Consider the following 20576-nt stretch of genomic DNA (forward strand, 5'->3'; position numbering starts at 1 on the left):
AAAAGAAATTTCTTGACTTGAGTAATTTTTTAAGATACTCTTTTTAAGGACTGCTACAAAATGTAGTTTGATTTGTGGTTAGAAACTTATGTTGCATTCATACTCATTATGTTAGTTGACTTGTAGGATTCTTTATAATGGAATTAACAACTACTAATACTAGAATGCCATTAATTTACTGTATTTTTGGAATTATTTAAAAAGTATATGAATATTGTCCAGCTATGTTCTTTGAAAAATTTTCAAACTTCTATATTGGACACATTAAACTTACATTACCAAACTTACATTCTAAAACCTAAAAACGTTTTGGGTGTCTATAAAACATAATGCCTTTTTATATTCACAAGTTTTGTTATTCTAGTTACTAAGCTCTTATCTAATCTCTACAACTCTATGACTATTAATATTCAGGAGACTAAAGTACTGTTTGGCAATTTATACTCTGATAAGGTTTTTCTGTTGAGCTATGTTATTGCAAGAATCAATGATTTTGATCTATTTTCTATTAAGAACAATAAAATAATGTATCATTAATATAGATAGGACTGTTGAAAAAGCATTTGCTCACATAATATACCATTTCATAGACAATTATAGTAAATATGTTTTTGGAATTAAAAATAATATCAAGTATATTTCATACTGTTGGTTTGACACTGCTAAGTATATAGTTTTGTGGGTTTTTTTTTTTTTTTAATTAGGTGGGCTTATGCTATATCTGGTATCCTTGAAGTAATTGTTGTCCCCCGCTTACGAATGTGGTCATGGGAGCATATTAATGCACATAGGCAAAAAATGAAGCAATATAAAGAACTGTACAAACAAAAACTAACAACTAAGAAGCCATCTGTTGAACTTCTCCATACTTCTGAGGTTAGTATTTTTAAAAACTAGTATTTTGTGCTATTATAACTCTTGCTTTTTTTTTAGTGATTAACAATTCCTACTTATTCTATTTTTTTTTTCTTTTGGTGCCATTTGTTCTAATTTTGACTATTTTTTGACTGACTGTTTTTGTATTTCTGTTCTTAACTTCAGCTGGATGGTCAGTGTTCTGGTGATATTCACATGTGAGCTTTTGGGATTTGAAACTTCTCAATCTGGAGAGATTTGAGTTCATGTATATAATAATTTGAAGCCCCATATTATGACATTTTTAGATTCAAAAACCTGAGATACATTTGCTACATTGATTTCAGTCTTCTTTGTGTAGTTTCAAGCTGTTAGGTTGTGTCACCACTGCCTTTTCCCCTGTGTCACCATTTAGGTGTGCATTAATCATATTCCTTGTCTTCTGTATGTATGATTCTTATGCTGATAGACAAATCTGTGCACATGTATTGCATCTGCTTTTCCTCAGCTCTGCCTAGCCTACTTTACTAATGCACCAAGTTCTACTTAAGTTCCATCTCTTACGGGAACTTCACTATTTTTCTGCCCATACAGAGATCCTTTTCTCTTAATTCTTCTCACATACCTAGTCTTTACTAGTAACTCTATTTTGAGTTCATCTGTCTTGTGATTCTATAAATATTAGTTTTATCTTTTAGCATTACGGTATACTCTAGAAGTCAGTATTTTACAAATGGATGAAGGCATAGCTTAGGGAGACAAAGGGAAATAACCTTTGTAATAACTGCTCACACTGTCCAGGCTAATTTCCAATTAGGAAGCCCCTCTAATGGTTGAGTTTTATTTTTATTTTTGTGGTAGGAGACATTTCAGAAGACCTAGGCTATTAGGAAGTTTGTATTTAGTGGTCTTTTGGAGTGGTTACAGATTGTTTACTTGGTTTTAGATCTTAACCTGAATCCTCTGACAGTATAAACCCGAGTTAAATTGTTTTCTAAATACTAGTAGGTTATGGTTGCTTCTCTTTTGGGGAAATGGCGATTTGAGCACAGAAGTCTCAAAAGTAGTTATGGAAACAGTATATAGATATAATGGAAGATTTATCTTATCTCAATTTATTTCAAGAATCAAGCGTACTTTCAATAGTGTGAAGTTTAAAAGCAGATTTTAAGTTCATCTAGATCTACATTGGACTGTCTTAATGATGACATATGAAGAGTGCACATAATGTGAGGAATTTATATTGTATTTTAGTTTGAAGTGTCACTAGTGTATTTAACTGTAATTAAAACACAAAAATCATTTCAAACACTGCATGTTTAGTATCTTGTATATGTATCTATAAATCCTGTAGGCTTGTAATTCATGCATGTAATGTTTTATTTCTTTAAAAAGTTACTTCATCACTGCTAGGTACACGTTGCCTAGCTCACATGTGTACAAACATTATTTTTCAGAATTTAACAGGCATATTTTGTTGATGTATGTTCTATTTTCTGTTTCTTATATCTTTTCTTTAGTGCAGCAATTTGAGAGATTATATATTCAAATTGTTTATGACATGTTAACAAATTTTTGTTTATATTTTTTAGGAGCTGGAAAAATCCCTGGATGTATTTAATATAACTATAGCAAGACAACAAGCAGAAGTTGAGGTAATTCCAGAATATCTTTAAATTAGTAAAAATACATGTACATTCCACATAAGTTTGACAGATGCTGTGCTGTGATTAGCATTGTGCAGTAATAATCTGTTTGCTACAAAAGGGGCTCAGATTTATTTTGTTGTCTTATAAGAAAATTAGACAATCTTTGGCCACATCCATTTGCCACATCTAGGTTTCATGAAAAAAAGAATTCTAAATATTTAGGCTTACCAGCTACTCAGAGTTCATATAAAGAGGAAAAACTTGATTTTTTTTTTTTTTTTTTTTTTGTGATTATCATCACCTGAAATACTGGTACTAACTACCTTGAAATGCTAAATTTTTATGTTGGCTAATATTAAAATTATTATGTACTGTTGTCACTGTGTTTATTGGGTATATTTTTTCACTTAATTAGATAAGTTTTGGAAATATGCTTCTGTTTTTTAGATTGAAAATTTACTCATTTCAGGTAAAGAAAGCTGGACACAAGATTTACAAAGAAGGAACAGAAGAGGCAGAGGATGATAAAGGATGGTTTCACTGGCTGTGGAATTGGTCAGAACCAAAAAGTAAAGGACTACCTGATACTGAATCTGGAAGTATGTCCATTTTTATAGTAGTACAATTAATCATCAGGATATGGCAATATAAAAAATCATCAGATCTGAAAAGTATTGCAGAAAATTTTTTCTAATTCAAATATATGTCAAAAATAATATAAAATTTTAATCTTATGTGTGCAAAAGAACTTTCATCTCCAGAGGATTTAATAAATGCATATAACACAATAATAGATAAATATAAATTCCAAAAGGATATATAATGTGTTATAAATTTTTGTTGACATTATTTCTTGGGAAGCTTTTATTTCCTAATCGGATGCTTAAGATTATAGTTTTGGAGGATTAGTGACTTTTAGATGTAAGTCCAGCAGTATCATCATTTGTAAAATGGGAGGAATAATAACTACCAGCACTGTATGCTCAGTATATTGCCTAGCCCAATGCTGTTGTCTAATAGTTAATCATTTTCTGAGTGCTTGCTCAATAAAAAATATCTAAATTTAAATATTAACAATTTATATTTTTGGAGACTAATTCTTAAATTGCTATCAAACATTAAGTGATTACAATTTCTTAAAAGTAGTATAAGGGCCTCCCTGGTGGTGCAGGGGTTAAAGACAGCACTATCAAGCTATTGACAGCCACTGCAGCACGAGTTCAATCCCAGCCAGCTAGGGAGAAACCCATATGGTGCAGCAGACCTCCCCTGCCTCGCCCATTGCTCCCCTCAGCAGTATATTTCCGTAGATCTGCCTGTTCTGCTCCTACTCTCTCTGGTGAATCTTCTAATCCCCCTCTCCGACCCCCACACTTCTGGCTTACACCTCAGTTCTTGTATGCATAAATAAATATTTTTTTTAAAGTAGTATAAAATAATTTACATTTGATTTGTTAAAGGCATTGAAGTTATGATTTGGTTTTATCTTGTTATCATCCAAACTTTATTTTCTAAATTCAAGCTTCACTTGAAGACATTTTGACATCTGAAGAAAAGAGTTTACTCTATGAAGCAATTGGCTATAGTGAAACTGCAGTGGATCCAACCTTGCCAAAAACAGTAAGATGTTTTCTTGCCATACACCTTTGAGTTTGTTTGGTATCACCTCAAAAATAATGTGCTATTAGACTTGTTCTGTGATTTTTTTCCTGGGTTGTAAATACTGTATTTAATTTCCACGGTAGTGATAAAACTTGCCCCCTACCTTTTACTGTTGCATGGCAATTATTTAAAGTGTTGTTTTTAAAGTATTTTCTGGCATAGAGGGAGGAAAAACTATGAATAAGAGTATTGTTACATTTATATATATTCATTTTGTTCTTCTGAATATACTTTAGTTTGAAGCTATGAAGTTTTTTGTGCACTTGAAAAGTATGTCTATTGTTCTAAGAGAAGAAAAACGTGAGCTGTTAGATATTGTAGTAGAAGAATTTAGCACTTGGATTGTACAAAGACCAGGAGCACAAGCAATTAAGTGAGTATTTTCTTTATTTCTACAAGTCAGATTTATAATTTTATAGTATTTTAGAAAGTGTATTTTTGTATTTTAAGGAACTTGGTTTTTTTTTTTCCATTAATACATTTTACAACTAGTATAATAATACATATTTAATGGAAAACTGCATGGTAAGGAAACTTACACACACAAAGTGTTAGACAAAAATGTCAGCAGTCACATCACACTAAAACAGCATTAAAAATTTGAGTTTTCTGCAGGGGAGGAGGGAGAGGGATCAGAGGGAGGGAGGGAGGAGAACAGGAGACTGTGGTGATGGTGCACGGGTGCCTTGGGGAAGGAAATTCTATGGGGACTCAACCTGAGGGGGTGGGGGAAAGCAAATATTGTTTAAAAAACAAAAAATTTTTAAAAAATTCCAAAAAAAAATTCATTTTTATGTGGGAACATCATTAGTTTATCTTTGTTAAAAAAAAAAAAAACTATCATAATCACTATACATTCTTCCAATTTAATTGAATTAAAGTGTCAATTTGTCACACTATGTTCACCAAATTCATGTTAGTATATTTCAGAGTTTTACAACAGTCACCACATTTTAATACCCCATAAAAGAACCCTTTTCTCATTAGCAGTCACTCCCCATTCCTGCCTCTTCCCGGTGTCTGGTAACAATTTACTCTTTCTAAGAATTTGTCTGTTTTGGACATTATTATGAATGGACTCAGAGAAGATAAATATGTATATATAAAATATTTATGACCTTTTCTGTTTGGCTTCTTTCACTATTCATCCGTGGTAAAGCATGAATTAGTATGTTGCTTATTTTTGCCTAATTATATTCCATTGTGTGGCATTATACTATCTTTTGTTTGTCCATTCACCAAATGATGGCTATTTGCTTTGGTACCAGTTTTTGGCTACTGGAATAAAACTGCTATGAATATTCATGGACACTATATTATGTGGACAGTACATTTTAAATGTTCATTGGGTATATAAGTAAGAATGGAATTGTTATCTTAGATGATAACTTTATAGGTGAATTTTTTTGAATAATTGCCAAAAGCATTTTTCCAAAGCTACTGCATGGTTGTACATTCTTTTCCCATTTTATCTAAGTTATCGGTTTGTTGGCATGTAGATGTTCATAGTATTTATATACTCCCTTCCTCTTTTTGTGAGGTTAATAGTGATGTTCTCTTTCGTTACCAGTTTTAGTAATTTGATGGTAATGTTCTCTTTCATTCCAAATTTTAGTAATTTGAGTATTTCATGTATTTCTCAGTTTAATTTTTTTGTATTTGAAACAGTTTTGGCTTGTCTGTATTTTTTATTTGTTTCATTAACTTACTCTAATGCTTCCTATTTTCTCTGATTTTCCTTGAGCTAATTGCTTTGGTTTTGTTTTCTTTTATGTTTAAGTGTCTTTAAGTAGAAAGTGATTTGAGATTTTTAAAAATATAATGTAGCATTTACTAATCAAATGACTTTTTTAAATGTGATTTTTCTTAAATCACTGTGAAATTCACATAATATAAAATTAACCATTCTAGAGAGCACAGTTCACTGGTATTTAGAATATTCTTATTATACATGTAATACCTTTACATGGTCAAAACATTATATCACCTATGAAGTGAAATCTTATACTCATTAAATAATTACATTCCATATACATTTACAACTGATCCATGATCACTTTCAAATAAAACTCTGCCACTTCATGAGAAGTATGAGTCCCTAATAATAGCAAAAATATCCTAATTTCTTTCTCTTTTCTCTTGTATCATTGCTGTTAATCATTTCACATACATACGCAAATACACATATACATATAAAAGCATATACATAAATTTTATAAGCAGATAATCAAATACACTGTTACTGTTATTTTAAAATACTATTCTCTCAGTTCATACCAGAAATAAGTTTTCATTTTTCCCTTCTTCACTGCTTTTCTTTATGTAGATGTGATTTCTGACTTAGATTTTTTTTTTAAGATTTATTTATTTATTTATGCAAGAACCAGGGTACAGCCGAGATGCGCAGGAGGGTGAGAAAATTCACCAGAGACAGAGCAGGGAACAGAACAGGCAGACTGACGAAATACACTACTGCAGGGAGCAGCAGGCGAGACAGGAGAGGTCTGCTGCGCCATGTTGGTTGCTCCCTGGCAGGCCGGGAATCGAACCGTGCTGTAGAAGCTGTGGATAGCTTCACAGCGCTGCGCTTAACTGCCTGCGCCAGCAGGGGAGGCCCTCTGGCTTAGATTATTTTCTCCTCTAAAGAACTTCTACTGGCAGAAAAATTCCCTCAGTTTCTGTTTGAGAAGGTTTATTTTCTTTTTTCACTTTTACTGGACAATTTCACAGTGTATAGAATTCTATATTGATGAATTTTTCTCTTAGGCATTGTGTTTACACGGTTCCTGAGAAGTCAGTTTTTAACTCTTATCTTTGCTCCTATATAGGTAAAATATTTCCCCTGTAGCTGCTTTCAGGTTTTTTTTTGTTTGTTTCATTTTCTGCAGTTTTAAAATATGTCTCTCTCACTCTCTCTCTCTGGCATTTATTCTACTTAGTGTACTCTGAGCTTCCTTCCTGGTTCTGTAATTTAGTGTCAGAACATTCATTTGGGAAAAATTTCTCTGCTTTCATTGCTTCAAATATTTCTTCTGTTACTTTCCCTCTTTTTCTGCCATCCTCATGAGACACATATTGTACCTGTTGTAGCTGTACCATGTTGCTTGGATATTTCCTTTATTTTTTTCTGTCTTCTGTTTTCTGTATTTTTATGATTCTAATGATATGTCATCTAGTTCGGAGTTTATTTTCTCAGTGGTGTCCAGTCTCCCAATAAGCCTGTTAGAGTCATTCTTCATTTCTATGACAGCATTTTTTTATTTTGAACATTTAATTTTTGTTTTTGTGGTTCTTTCCATCTCCCTCTGCTTACAGTGTTCATCTTTTCTTGTATGCTGTCTGCTTTATTCATTAGAATCTTTAACATGTTAATGTCATTTTAAATTCCTGGATATATAATTGTAGCAACCTTGTTATGTCTGGTTCTGATTCCTTTTCTCTTCAAATTGTTTTTTGCCTTTTGGTATGCCATGTTATTTTTTTCTTAATATATAAGTATGGTGTTTCAAGTAAAAGAAATTACTGTATTATTTTTCAGTAATTTGAGTGTAAGATATGAGGGAAGGGGAAGCATTCTGGAGTCCTTTTAGTGAGTTTGTACTTTTGGATAGTGAACTTCACAAGAGTGGCTGTTTTTTCCCATCCCTTAAATGCAACAGGATGGCTTGAATGGGCCAGCGTTCTCCTTATGAAGTGGTAAACCTGACTGGAATTGGGTTTTTCTATTTCGTAGATCACTTAGGTTCTGATAATAATTTCATTAGGTTAGGTTTGGTTGCCTACTTTCTCCAGAGGACAGGCCTTGTTAAGAACTGAATGAGTGTCCTGTTACACTTTTAAATGGTTCCCCTTTTCTCTTGCCTGAAGCAAGATGGGATTTTTCTTATTTACTGTGAGAATCTGGTCAAATTCCTAGGGTGTATCTCCAAATATTGTGGGGACTCCTTTGTGTCTGATTCACCTTGAGTTTTTGACTTTAAATTTTCCACACTGAGTCTCCATCCAGTCATCAATTACAGTCCAGTTTTCCAACTCCAACACTGGTATCCTTATCCTTTACTTTTGAGAGTCTACTCTGGTAGACTCTCTGCATTCACTTGTCTTTCTTTTCAGTTTTGGGTGCAATTGGTTGCCCTATGTTCTTCCCTCTCTTAAGATGCCAGGAAGAGTTGTTGATTTTTTCAGTTTGTTAAGATTTTTATTTATTGTGATCATGGAATGATGTCTTTCAAACACCATCGTTTGGGAATGTAAATCCCTAATCTATCATAGCTTTTCCATTTAGAAGCCAACATGTGAATAGAGCTCCTTGTGAAATAATCTATGTCAAATTGATTGAATAGTTGTATATTTTCATTTATGTGACTGGAATAGAGTAATAGGAAATGCAAAGTGAAATTATTTTTACTAATTTTTATTTTCAATTAAAAAAACTTTAAAATTGTACTGATTGCTAATCTTTGACCTTTTTTCTGCAGATTTGAAACTAAAATAGATTCATTTTATGTTACCGGCTTACCAGATAATTCAAAAAAACCTCGCCTCCTGTCTTCACTAGATGATTCTACATCGCTCTTCCAAATTATATTTGAAATAAATCCATTAAATGAAATTATTTCTCAAAGGTGTATCATAGAAGCTGAGCCTTTAGAAATGATATATGATGCAGTAAGCTTATTTTCAATTCCTAAGTTTTAATGTATTTCAATTTGCTTTTAAGTTTGTGCCTCATGTTAATGATAACTTGTTTTAATAGAAAACAGTGAATGGTATAGTGGAATTCTTCAGACCTCCAAAAGACGTACATCTAATACAGCTCACCTCAGCAACGTTGACAAAACTTGAAGAATTTCGTGATAAAACAGCAACAGGTAAATGCTGGTATTACTATTGCTGGTGTTACTATATCTTACACTAAAATTTTAGTCATGTTAAACTGATTTTAGTAAATTATACTTCATATTTGTAGACTATAGACAATTTCACTGAAACTTTTATATTAAAATTCAGATTAATAATTACCATTTTTCATACTCATAAAGGTGCAACCCATTAACTGAATTGAGGTTAACTGACAAAATTTCATTAGGCGTTGTAGCATTCTATTCATGACAGAACCTCACCTGTCATTTTCCTTTCTTGTAACAAGTTCTAGATTTTAATATATTGCTCTCGGAAAACGAGTGCCCTTTTTTATTCTCTTGGATAATTTATGCACAATGGGATCAACTTCTTTCTTTAATGTTTTGCATAATTTAATATTAAAGCCATTTGTGCTTGGAGATTTTTAGGTGCAAAATTTTAAGTTACAGATTAATTTTTTAAATGTATAGACGACTAGAAGGATGATTTGTATAATTTTAGTGGTTTGTAACCTGATGAGTCTTGCTTTCTGACCCAGTATATGGTAATAGAAAATATTCCACATGTATTTTCCAAATATTTGAAAAGCATGTATTTTTTATATCTATAAATGTACTTTAAATCACAATTACCATGTATATCACATCTGAGAAATACATGAAAAATACTTCAGTGTAAATGTAGCTTTTTTTTTACTTTTTGATAGATGTCATTTTATCTTCTGTGAACCAAATCTTCCATCTGTATGAAACTGACTCTATTTTTAGTAATGCTTTAATTTGTTAGGAGTTCATAGTATTTAAAAGAAAATCTGTGGTCTGATGTTAGTAAGGATAGTATAGGTTTCTTTTGGCTAGAATTTCATTCTTTTGCATATTTTCTCATTTTTTTCCTTTTCCCCTGTATTTTAATTTTTTAGGTTTTCACACCAATAACATACAGGATTTTTTTCTATCTGTATTTGCAATTTTTTTTCCTTTTTTTCCTTGCTTTCCCTGGATAAACTCTAGCATTATTTTCCTCATTTCCCCCTTTCCACACTCTGCCATTTGAAACATTTCTTTCTTTACTCTGGAAAATTACAGCATCCATTTTTATCAATATATAAATTTAATGGAAAAAAATCTTAACCTTGCAGCCATTCCCAGGAATTTGTAACACTTGAACTTCATTTACCATCCTCCTGATTTATACCTATAATTGTTAATTTTGTTTTCCTGTTTTTAACTTCGTAAGATTTTTTTTGTGTGTGTAGTCAACATATTGCCTACTTATTAGCTACTTTCATTACTTTTTATTCCTGTTTTCACCTCACACCTTTTATCTGAGATTATTGCCTTTCTGTTGGAAGTTCATTTATAAAGGTTTTCTTTAGTGAAAGTGTGCTGATTGCAAACTTTTTGTTTTGATCTGAAACATTTTTTTGTTCTGTTTAGTTTGGTAAAATATTTTAAATACAGAATTAAAGGTTGGCAGTTTTTTTTCCCAAAGTACATTGCAGTGCATATTCTGCTGTTTTTGGCTTTCATTATTGATGCTGATAATTCAGGTGTCACCGTGCGTGCTGCTTTTAGGTAGTTTACCTGTGCCTTTTCTTTTATACTTAAGCTCTTTATATCTTTTATATTCTGTAGTTTCAGTATGATGTACCCCACTGTGGACTTTTAGGTTCATTGTGTGAGACATAAATCTGAGGATTTGTAGATTTAATGAGTTCTAGAAAAATCCATCTGGAAAATTTATAACCTTAGTTCTTGAAAATTTTTTTCTCTTATTCTTCTGGAACTCTGACAAAATGTATTTAGTCTTTATCTTTCATTCTTCGGTAAACTGTTTTATTTCCATCTATTTATACTCTGTGTTAACATCCTGTGTAGTTTCTACTATTTTATTTTTTTTTAAAGATTTATTTATTTATTTTATACAAGAACTGGGTACCAGTCAGAAGCGCGGGAGGGTGAGAGAATTCACCAGAGCTAGAGCAGGGAGCTGAACAGGCAGATGGACGGAAGACACTGCTGAGGGGAGCAGTGGGCAAGACAGGAGAAGTCTGCTGTGCCATTTGGGGTTCTCCCTGGCCGGCGGGGAATCAGACCGGCGCTGCAGAGGCTGCGGACAGCTTCGCAGCGTGGCACTCAACTGCTGCGCCACGGGGAAGACCCAGTTTCTACTATTTTATATTGTGATTTACTGAGTTTCCTTTTCAACTATGTCTAATATGCTATTAATTCTCTATTGAGTTTAAGTTCCATGAGCATATTTTTCACTTTAGGAATTTTGTTTTGTTATATTTAGAATGTGCTTTGTTTCTTTATAGTTTACAATGATATCTTTGTGTTTACAATGATATCTTTAAACTAATACTGTTTAAAACTAATGGTTTTGTTTCTTTAAACATCATAAGTATAGTTATGTTCTGCCCTACTAGAAAATTCTTTAGATAGTTCCACATTATATGAAGACTTAACAATTTTCTTTCTCTTCTCTTTTTGCTTATGCTTGTTCTTATTCACAGTAATGTCTTTCTTTTTGTGCTTAGTGATTTTTCTGGGAAAAATACTTTGAGAATTCTTTAAAGTCTAGGAGAGTGGAGCTTTCATTTAAACAAGATTTTATTTAATTTTCTTTTGCGAGGTATCTGGGACATGCTGATGGGATCATTTATCTAAATTGTTACTTGAGATATTTTGAATGGCAAGGAAATTTTGTGTTACAAATCCACTTGAGTACTGCATTGTTGTTACAAGCACAGGAATGCTACCTTTTCCTGCCAATTTTCCTTAAAATCTTTCATTGTATTCTCATGTATATAGGTTTTAGGGTAGAGGAAGGTTTAATTTCTGGGTCATTCTTACTTTGTGTGTTTTTTGGATACCAGAATTGTGAGAATTTCCCTTAGGCTTCTCATCTTTGTCTTCTGTGCTCTGTGAGGTTATGAAAAGGAGTTCCCACATTTACCAGGTGCATACATGATTTGAGGATAAAAGTTTTCTAGGCTCCTCTTAAATCTGTTTCCTTGTTCCTTCATTTCGAAGGCTTTGGACTTAACAAATTCTCTCTTGCCTCCTCTCAATGCTTTTAATTAGGTTTTTTTTTTTTTAATAGTTCTCTTTTGTTTTATAGCCAGCATTTTTTGGTAACTTTTTGTGGAAGAGTAGATATAACTACCTACTCTTTCATATTCACAGGATTTGAAAATCTATCTCAGTGTTCTAGTTTAAGTTCGACATTATTCATCCTGTTGGATCACTCCATTTTCTATTTCTGTGTATTTGAGTCTTATCTTTGAGGCTTTAGATAAATGGATATCATTTCCTAGGTGGTACTATTCATTATCAGCTCACCTTTGACTGCTCAGGGATCCCATCTTAGTGTTGTGTACATCTTTGACGTTTGGGTCAAAGAAGAAGCCTAGGTCTCTTCTCAAAATAATGGTTTTAAGTATATATATAAAAAAAGTATAGGATTACAAAGAAAATAAGTACTACCAAAACAGTTTCAAAATATTTTTGAAAGTTAAAATTTATGATAGCAATATGTTTTCCTTATTTTATTGGTTAAAATAACAAGGATGAAAAGCACCTTTAAAAACTACCATAATTTGAAGTACTGGCAAGTGCATATAATATCTCAGTATATCTTTAACAGCATGTTACGAAATAAAAATGAAACAACAAAACCACAAGTGTAGCAGTCCGTTGTCTATACTCTAATTGAAGAAAATGCTCATTATTGTTCATGAAACCTGCTTTGTATTCCACTCATAGATACCTGCTTAAAGGTGCTTGATCTAATTTATATTTCCAAAATCTCCCTCAGGAATGTAAAGGCAGGCTTTAAGTATATTTCTGAATAATTTTATACTATGCCTGTAATAGAGCCTCAATTTATCAATTGTGTTTAGAAAAATGAAAAAAAAAAAAAAACAAAAAACCCAGAATGAAACAAATTTGGTGACTTTAGAATGCCTTTTTCTTATGAAATTTGCTAGCTTCTAGTGATCAATACTTACCTCCTATTTCTGCATTAATTTGCATGTATTAAAATTTTCTCAAAATCTGCATTCATCTGATTAGTTAAAAATAGATACTGTTCTCAAGAAAATAACATTTGTTCAGTTTTTTCTCTTCTGAGACTGTATTTCTCAGTGATTTCTTTAGAATTAGAATTAGAAAAGCACCAATATTGATTAATATCACCATCTTAGGTATTTGGGATGTCATATGCTGGACTCTAGGTACTCTCTTATATAAAGATCTGATCAGATAGAGTTTTAAGTTCTCTTACATGTCCTGCTAATTCTAGTTTGAATTAATCTTTGATAGACAAGATGGGTAAAAGACAGGAACTAAGCTATTCTACTTTTAAATCGTTTATTTATTAATACACTACAAAATATGCGTTGCTGCTTTTATAATAAGGGTCTTCTGCTCTGACTATAACTAAAATTTCCCTTCAAAGCAGTATTTTTCTCAGTATACGCTAAGCATTTAATCTTACTTATATTCTTACAGATTTACCCAGCTTTCATATTTGTCTTTGAAAATGTGTCCTTAAAATCAGATTATTACAAAGGCCACTATAAAAACTACTTTTGACTTTTTAATTCTTGGCTGAAATTTGCATTGGAATCATTTCCAATTTTATTGCTAAAGTTTTGGTTTTAGAATTCAATTTTTGTTGAGCCTGGAATACACCTCTTATAGAAGGCAGAATTTGTTTCATTTTGGCTATCACAATATCTAACATGAAATTGTCACTTTTTCCCAATAATTTCTATTATGTTCACTTTATCTTTGTTGGTAAAAGTCAGTTGTATTACTCGTCATTCTCCTTTGTTTCTTATGTAATGAGAAAGCATTTTAGCCAAGCAAGTTATGTTTTGATAAGGCTATCAAGAAATATCTAGCTAAAAAATGGAGCTTCCATATGATAGCAATCCCACTCCTAGGTATTTACCCAAAGGACACAAAAACATTAATTCAAAAGGACACCTGCACCCCTGTGTTTATAGCATCACTATTTACAATAGCTAAGCTATTGAAACAACCCAAATGCTCAAAAACAGATGACTGGATCAAGAGGATGTGGTACATATACACAGTGGAATATTACTCAGCTATCAAAAAAGATAAACTCATGCCATTTGCAGCAACATGGATGGAGCTGGAAGGGATCATGCTCAGCAAAATAAGCCAGAAAGAAAAAGAAAAATGCTGGATGGTCTCACTCATAGCAGTTGTTTAGAAAACCTAAATAAGGGTTCAGGAAAAAGGCTAGTTATAATAAAGTAAAAATCAAAATCAACAAGCAATTATAAACCAGAGACACACTACAGAGAGGGGGTGGGGTGAAGAGAGTAGTTTCAAAACAAGGGGGGGTGGGAATTTTACAGGGATGATAACCAAGATGAAAATGCATACATTGTACAAAAATGAAAAATGATGTAAAAATATATAAAATAAAAATTAAAAAAAATCTAGTTTATGCCCTTGGTTAAGCTATATCATCTCTGTGTTTTATATCATGTATCTTGAAAGCATTGTTCATTTTCCTTTTTCAGAGAATGGTATGCATCATAATATTCAACATGCGTATCTTTATTCTGTGGTTTTTACTCACTTCCCTCATTTTATACATGAGTATGTTTTATATTAGATTGTAGAAATTGCCCTAGCTCTCAGAGCTGTGGGGTTTACATTTACTCCTCCACTCTGTTAAAATCTCAAATTCCATTTATAGCTCAAATTTTGTGTTTTTGTATGTTACATACTCAGAATTGATAAGCATATCAACCTTTTCCTGGTAATGATTCTTCCTGACTTATATATGGTTAAGTATAAATATATTGTCTTGGAGAACCACAATAAGCATTCAGATTTAGGAACTTTGTCCCCTAAGATTTTTAAAAAAAATTTTTTTTATTGTAAATACTATCAAAATAGTAAATATCCACAATATAAAAAGTCTAAATGTTTTTATGAGAATATTTCAGAAAGTAGAAGTATTTTACCTTCTAGAGATAACAAGCTTTATAATTCGAAGTCTAATCTGTTTTCTTCTTAACACAGGTGTCATTTATATGATTTAGAATAAAAAGTGCTGTCATGAAAAAATAGGAAGCTATTTTAAAATTTAATTAAAAATCATTAATGTATTTAATATTTCCCCAAAAAGTTAAAATTTACCTATTTGGGAAGAGAGTCATCTGTTATTTTGAAGCAAAAATATATTATTGAGCAAATGAATATAATAAAGATTCCAGCAGAACTTCTAGCCCAGGTGCAATGAACATTCCAATGCAGGCATAATTAATAAGTTTGCTTACTTATAGCTCCTTCCCTTTCAAGATTCATGGCCAGAACCTGAGCACTCTTATCTACAAGGTCGGGCAGCCAGCCAGTTGGTCTGTCTCTCCAAGGCCATCCCCGAATGCCTGCATCTTTCCTCCCTTGCCTTGCCCCCCTTGTCTGGGGACTTTGCCACAAATGGTTGAAATACGATGCTATCAGTGTAACAGATATGGAGACAGTTGTGTATAAAAGGAATCCTTGGTCATTAAACCGGTGCTCAGACCTTACAGGGTTATCCAGGTCTAGGACATTATGCAAAAAAGCTTCTCCTGACCTCACCATTCCTGAAGTACCGCTTGTTCTTCCTCTGCCTGGGTAAAAGGCCAGAATTTATTTCTACAACAATTTAGCTCTTACCTGTTTTTGGTTCTTACTTTCCTTTTTATTTTTCTACATTACCCTATTATCTCCTTTATAATCTAATTTTTCTTTCTTGTATTTTCTTCATCTTTTCTAGGAAGTCAGAGTTTTCAGATCTGTTTTGAAGTTTTCTTTAGGGAAAGTTTAGGGGCATCAATTTGTAAAACACAAAAACTTATTTTGTCAAATGTAGTCATTTATTAAAATTCTTTTTAAGGATAGGGTTCTCAGATAGGATAATAGTCATTAGTTTTCTTTAAGTGCTGTTATTCACTCATTTAAGTATTTATCAAAAACCTGATTTATGTTGGGTAGTACTAGGTGATCAAAAAGTTGGTGTTCCTATCTATTAATGGATCTTATTATTTTTATGGCGAGGACAGACATAGTTCAATGTGAGGCACATTTACAGTAGGGAAGGGGAAAGAGCACAAGGGGTAGAAATGGGTGGGAAGAGCACAAGGGACAGTAGAGATGGCTCACAGGTGCTGTGGTGGTGGGAGAAGCATGGGAACTACACCTGAGGGGAGAAATCAAATACTAGCCAAAAATTAGCAAAGATGTATGAAAATAAACAAATCTATCTGCTTAAAAGTTGGGACAAATACTGTTTGGATCCAATCAAGAGAGAGAAACCATACAGTAATTTAAACAGATAATGAGGGATTAGCTCAGTACTCCAACAAGTAACTTTGAACAGTATAGTAACTGTAAGGAGCTGCTAGTACTGTAAGGCTGACATAGAATTTCTGGAAGAAGTCCTTTCCTCCCAAGATTGAGATCCATACCTTGTTATGGAAGGTATGGCTCCAACTCATTAAATGACAGAAAAGTCATTATAGTGCCATACTGGCAAAACTGCTTAAATTTGTTGTCACGGATATGAGCCTGATTTTGAGGAAAGCCACTCTGCTGCTGGGTATTGCTGAGTGAGCACCCTGAAACCAGGGAGCAACCTTTCCTCCTACAGTGTCTCTTAGGGTAATGTATCTCCTTCAGTGTGGTTTGCAAAGGATGAGTATTTAAAGGACTCAGCTCCACTTTCACAGAGCAGTCCGTGGGTGAATTTGGAGTTAATAAAGGAAACAAATGAACTAATACTCCCAAAAGCTGTGAAACAAAATGAATAATGGGGGCTCCTATTTAGTTTTTGTAGTGTTGTCAGAGAAAGATCTCTTTAAGAAAGTAGTGTTAATACTTTTCTGGTTACATTATTGAAGATGATTTAATAGTAGACATTTTTTCTTAGAGTAATATCAAATGTTGGTAAATATAGCTATATTAAATTCATAAATTGGAAAGAATTATATAGATTATGATATTGTTGTTATGAATAAATGCTTCATACAATTTGTTTTAGGTCTGTATATCTGCAGTTTTATCCAAGTTGAGTTTATAGGTTAAAAAATTTGTAAATCATAACAGTTTTGTTATTTATTTTTTTTATTTTTTAAAAGATTTATTTATTTATTTATACAAGCACTGGGTGCAGTCAGAAGCGCGGGAGGGTGAGAGAATTCACCAGAGCCAGAGCGGGGAGCAGAGCAGGCAGAAGGACCAAAGTACACTGCTGAGGGGAGCAACGGGTGGCAGGAGAGGTCTGCGCGCCATTTGGGACCCTCCTCTGGTGGCCGGGTAGCAGCCAGGGATCGAACCGGCGCTGCAGAGGCAGCGGGCAGCTTCGCAACTCAGCGCTCAACCGCTGCGCCACCTCGGAGGCCCAACAGTTTTGTTATTTAATTTAATTAGGAGTGTGCACATTTGCTAGCACACATTTTGAGTTAATATTGAAAAAATTTTATTCATTTTTAAATACTAATTTTAAGATTGGTACCAATTCATATGATTAGTGATTATTTCTTGACTAATTTGTGAAAACTATTCATTGTGAAGATTTAACTTTTATGCAGGTCTACTGTATATTATTGAAACACAAAAGGTTCTTGATCTCAAGATTAATTTGAAGGCTTCATATGTTATTATCCCACAAAATGGAATTTTTACCCCTACATCAAATCTCCTTCTTTTGGATCTTGGTCATCTAAAGGTATATACTAATATTTATTTTATAACATGACATGTAGGTTGTTTCTTTGTTTAAAATGTATTTTGTTTTTTAGACAGTTAGATCTAGTGTATTGATTTTTTGATTTATGGTAGATTCTAGGATTTGAGAAATTTTCCTTTCTGGTCTATCAAGTGAAATTTCATTTAATTATTTTTCCTATATTTCTAAGAACAAACTGACCAGTTAAGTTCTGCAGGTCAGGAGTGCCCAACTGTCATATGTATAGAATTTGAGGGTAATGCTTGAGGACTTTATTTCCTTTTAAATTAGATTTATTACATGATAAGTCAAAATATATAGAATAAGAGAGAGTTCTGGAAGTAATCAGATATATTTTCATCCTTATGAAGTTGTTTATGAATATAACTTTAGATACTGACATTTAGTATTTTTGTTTGTGAAGAGAATCTTTTTGTATTATCTTAAGACATTTCCCTTTCCATCCTATTATGTACATTTTTATTCCTCAGCTTTGAGAATAATTTTTTTTTTGTATTTCTAAATCTGTACTGTATTTCTAGATCAATATGGTGAACCTTGTGGTCATTTAAATTTATTAATTTAAGTAGAATTAAAAATTCAGTTATTCATATTCAAAGTGCTTACTAATTATGAGTGGCTTGTGGCTACTATTTACCACACAGAGAGGGAACAATTCCATTTCTGCAGAAAGTTCTGTTAAGTAGCATTGCTCTAGTTCAAGTATAGAGGAATAGTAACTATAACTGTTTGAAGATACAGGAGGGATGGACAATATTAGAATAGTTTTCTGGCTGCCTAACAAATATGTCTTCTCTTGATATTGACATTGTCCTTTATTTTTTACTCTTCAGTTGGTAATTATGTAGACACCTGATTTACATTTATAATCAAGTTCATACAGCTAATTATTCATATTTTAATTTGGTTGTGTAATTGTTTCAAGGGCAGTGTGCTATAGCCGAAAGAGCATAATGTCAGGAGTAAGGATCTGTTCATGACAGGCAGTTTGCTTAGCCTTTTGCCTAAAATTCACTATCTTTCAAACAGATAGTTTGATTTTTTCTTTTATATGCTCTATATCAGATAGAAGAAAAATGTGTGTTTGTGTATGTGTATGGTGTTACACACAAATATGCGTGTGTATATTCAAATGAGTAAGATCTCTACTGCTGTGAAATTATTTCTGCGATGTTTGAAGTGGACAAAGTAGTATATATATTATGCCAGAAAAGAGGAAATATAACTTCTTAGGATCACCTGATGGCAGTGTTGGGACTAAAATTCAGTTATCTTAATATTTAATCTTTATCTCTTCTCATTATAAAGCTATCCAAATATCTGTCCAAGAGTCATAAAAATATTTTGTGAGTTTATTTATCTCAGTGTTTTTAAGAAAAATACTTCTAAGATTTAGAAAATTTTTATGTGGATTATTCTCCAGGAATAACTTGGTTCCTGTCTTTTAATATAAGTAATTGGAAAGTATAGCTTAATATGTGAAAATTCACTGTGCTTGGCCATATCATTATTCATGTCATGGATAAGAACATTTCTGATGACCTTTATAGTGTATTCAAATTGTGAGTTTATCCTTTCCTACTAAATTTTTATATTAGAGTTTGAAGGATCAAAACTGTATATTCATTTTGACGATATTTACATACTCTAAACTGTTAAAATCAACTTCAAGGTGGCGAGTAAAAGTCGTTCAGAGTTACCCGATGTGAAACATGGTGCGAAACTTGAAGAGATAATGCATATAGCTTATGATTCCTTTGATGTTCAGCTTACAAGCATACAGCTGCTTTATAGCAGAGTTGGTAAGTATACAATGAAACGTTTACTGATTGACTTTGCTGAAGTGATGAATTAGGTCAAAGCAGTTTCTCTGAAGACCTTTTATCCTAAATATGTTAGAACTTACATTTTTGAGTTAGAGGTGATAGTAGATATTTATTAGGAGCTATATGAGCTAGACTAGTAGCTATGTTTTGCCTCTCTAAAATCATTTGTCAACGTCTGTAGACATTTTTGATTGTCTTAAATGGAGAGTTGGGGGCATTACCAACATTGTGGTAAAGAAGGCTAGGATTGCTGCTAAACCTGATACAATGCAGAGAAAAGCTGCATTACAGCAAAGCCTTAATTGACCCAAATGTCAGTGGTACAGAGATTGAGAAATTATGATGTAGAACAATGTTTTCCAATCTTTGAAAAGCATTGATACATATTTTAAAAGATTTTAAAGCCCTGATACATACTTCAAAGTAGGATAAAGACGACAGAGCCAGAAATTCACGTCTGCAGACAAGTAACTTCAATTGGTGGCTGTTTCAGAGGTCTGTGATGTATAGGGTCACATTTTAACTATGAGTTAGTAATAGAGAAGCAATGAGAACCCAAAGCAGTGATCATTAATAATGTTAGCTTATATAAGACTGGAACATTTGGTTTTATTTCTTTTAACTGTATTTGCTTTAGGATAACGAACTAGAATATGACTGTTTTGTCATAGTTGGTGTGTCATAGTGATTGGCAAATGTAAATTGTTTATATAAAAATCCATCAGTTTTCCCCAGGGAATAACTTAAAGTGTATTTTGGTATGTTTGATTTATTTTGGTCACTAATTTTCCAAAGTCTGTGAACTAAACTTAATATTTAAGATTTTGAAATGATTTGAGAAAAAAAGTTGAATATTTTATTACTGTTGTCTGAAAATCGTTGAAATTCCTTGGAATTATTTTTGATATTTAACTATTTTTAGATGATTAAATCTTTTTGG

The 20576-nt window shown here is 32.5% G+C and overlaps 1 protein-coding gene across 1 annotated transcript in view; it reads left to right on the top strand.

The window, feature by feature from the left end:
* VPS13A (vacuolar protein sorting 13 homolog A) overlaps nt 1-20576 on the top strand; it is a gene marked incomplete at its 3' end in the record, with an annotated part of 180645 nt that overhangs the window by 36362 nt on the left and 123707 nt on the right. Inside the window, exons 13-21 of the mRNA XM_084236962.1 lie at nt 705-876; nt 2448-2510; nt 2974-3103; nt 4027-4124; nt 4403-4539; nt 8645-8834; nt 8923-9037; nt 17653-17789; nt 19483-19612. Coding sequence (XP_084093088.1) covers nt 705-876; nt 2448-2510; nt 2974-3103; nt 4027-4124; nt 4403-4539; nt 8645-8834; nt 8923-9037; nt 17653-17789; nt 19483-19612 — 1172 coding nt within the window. The remainder of the gene's footprint in view (nt 1-704; nt 877-2447; nt 2511-2973; nt 3104-4026; nt 4125-4402; nt 4540-8644; nt 8835-8922; nt 9038-17652; nt 17790-19482; nt 19613-20576) is intronic.

This window comes from Talpa europaea (genome assembly GCF_964194135.1).
Source record: "Talpa europaea genome assembly, chromosome: 7".
Taxonomy (NCBI): domain Eukaryota; kingdom Metazoa; phylum Chordata; class Mammalia; order Eulipotyphla; family Talpidae; genus Talpa; species Talpa europaea.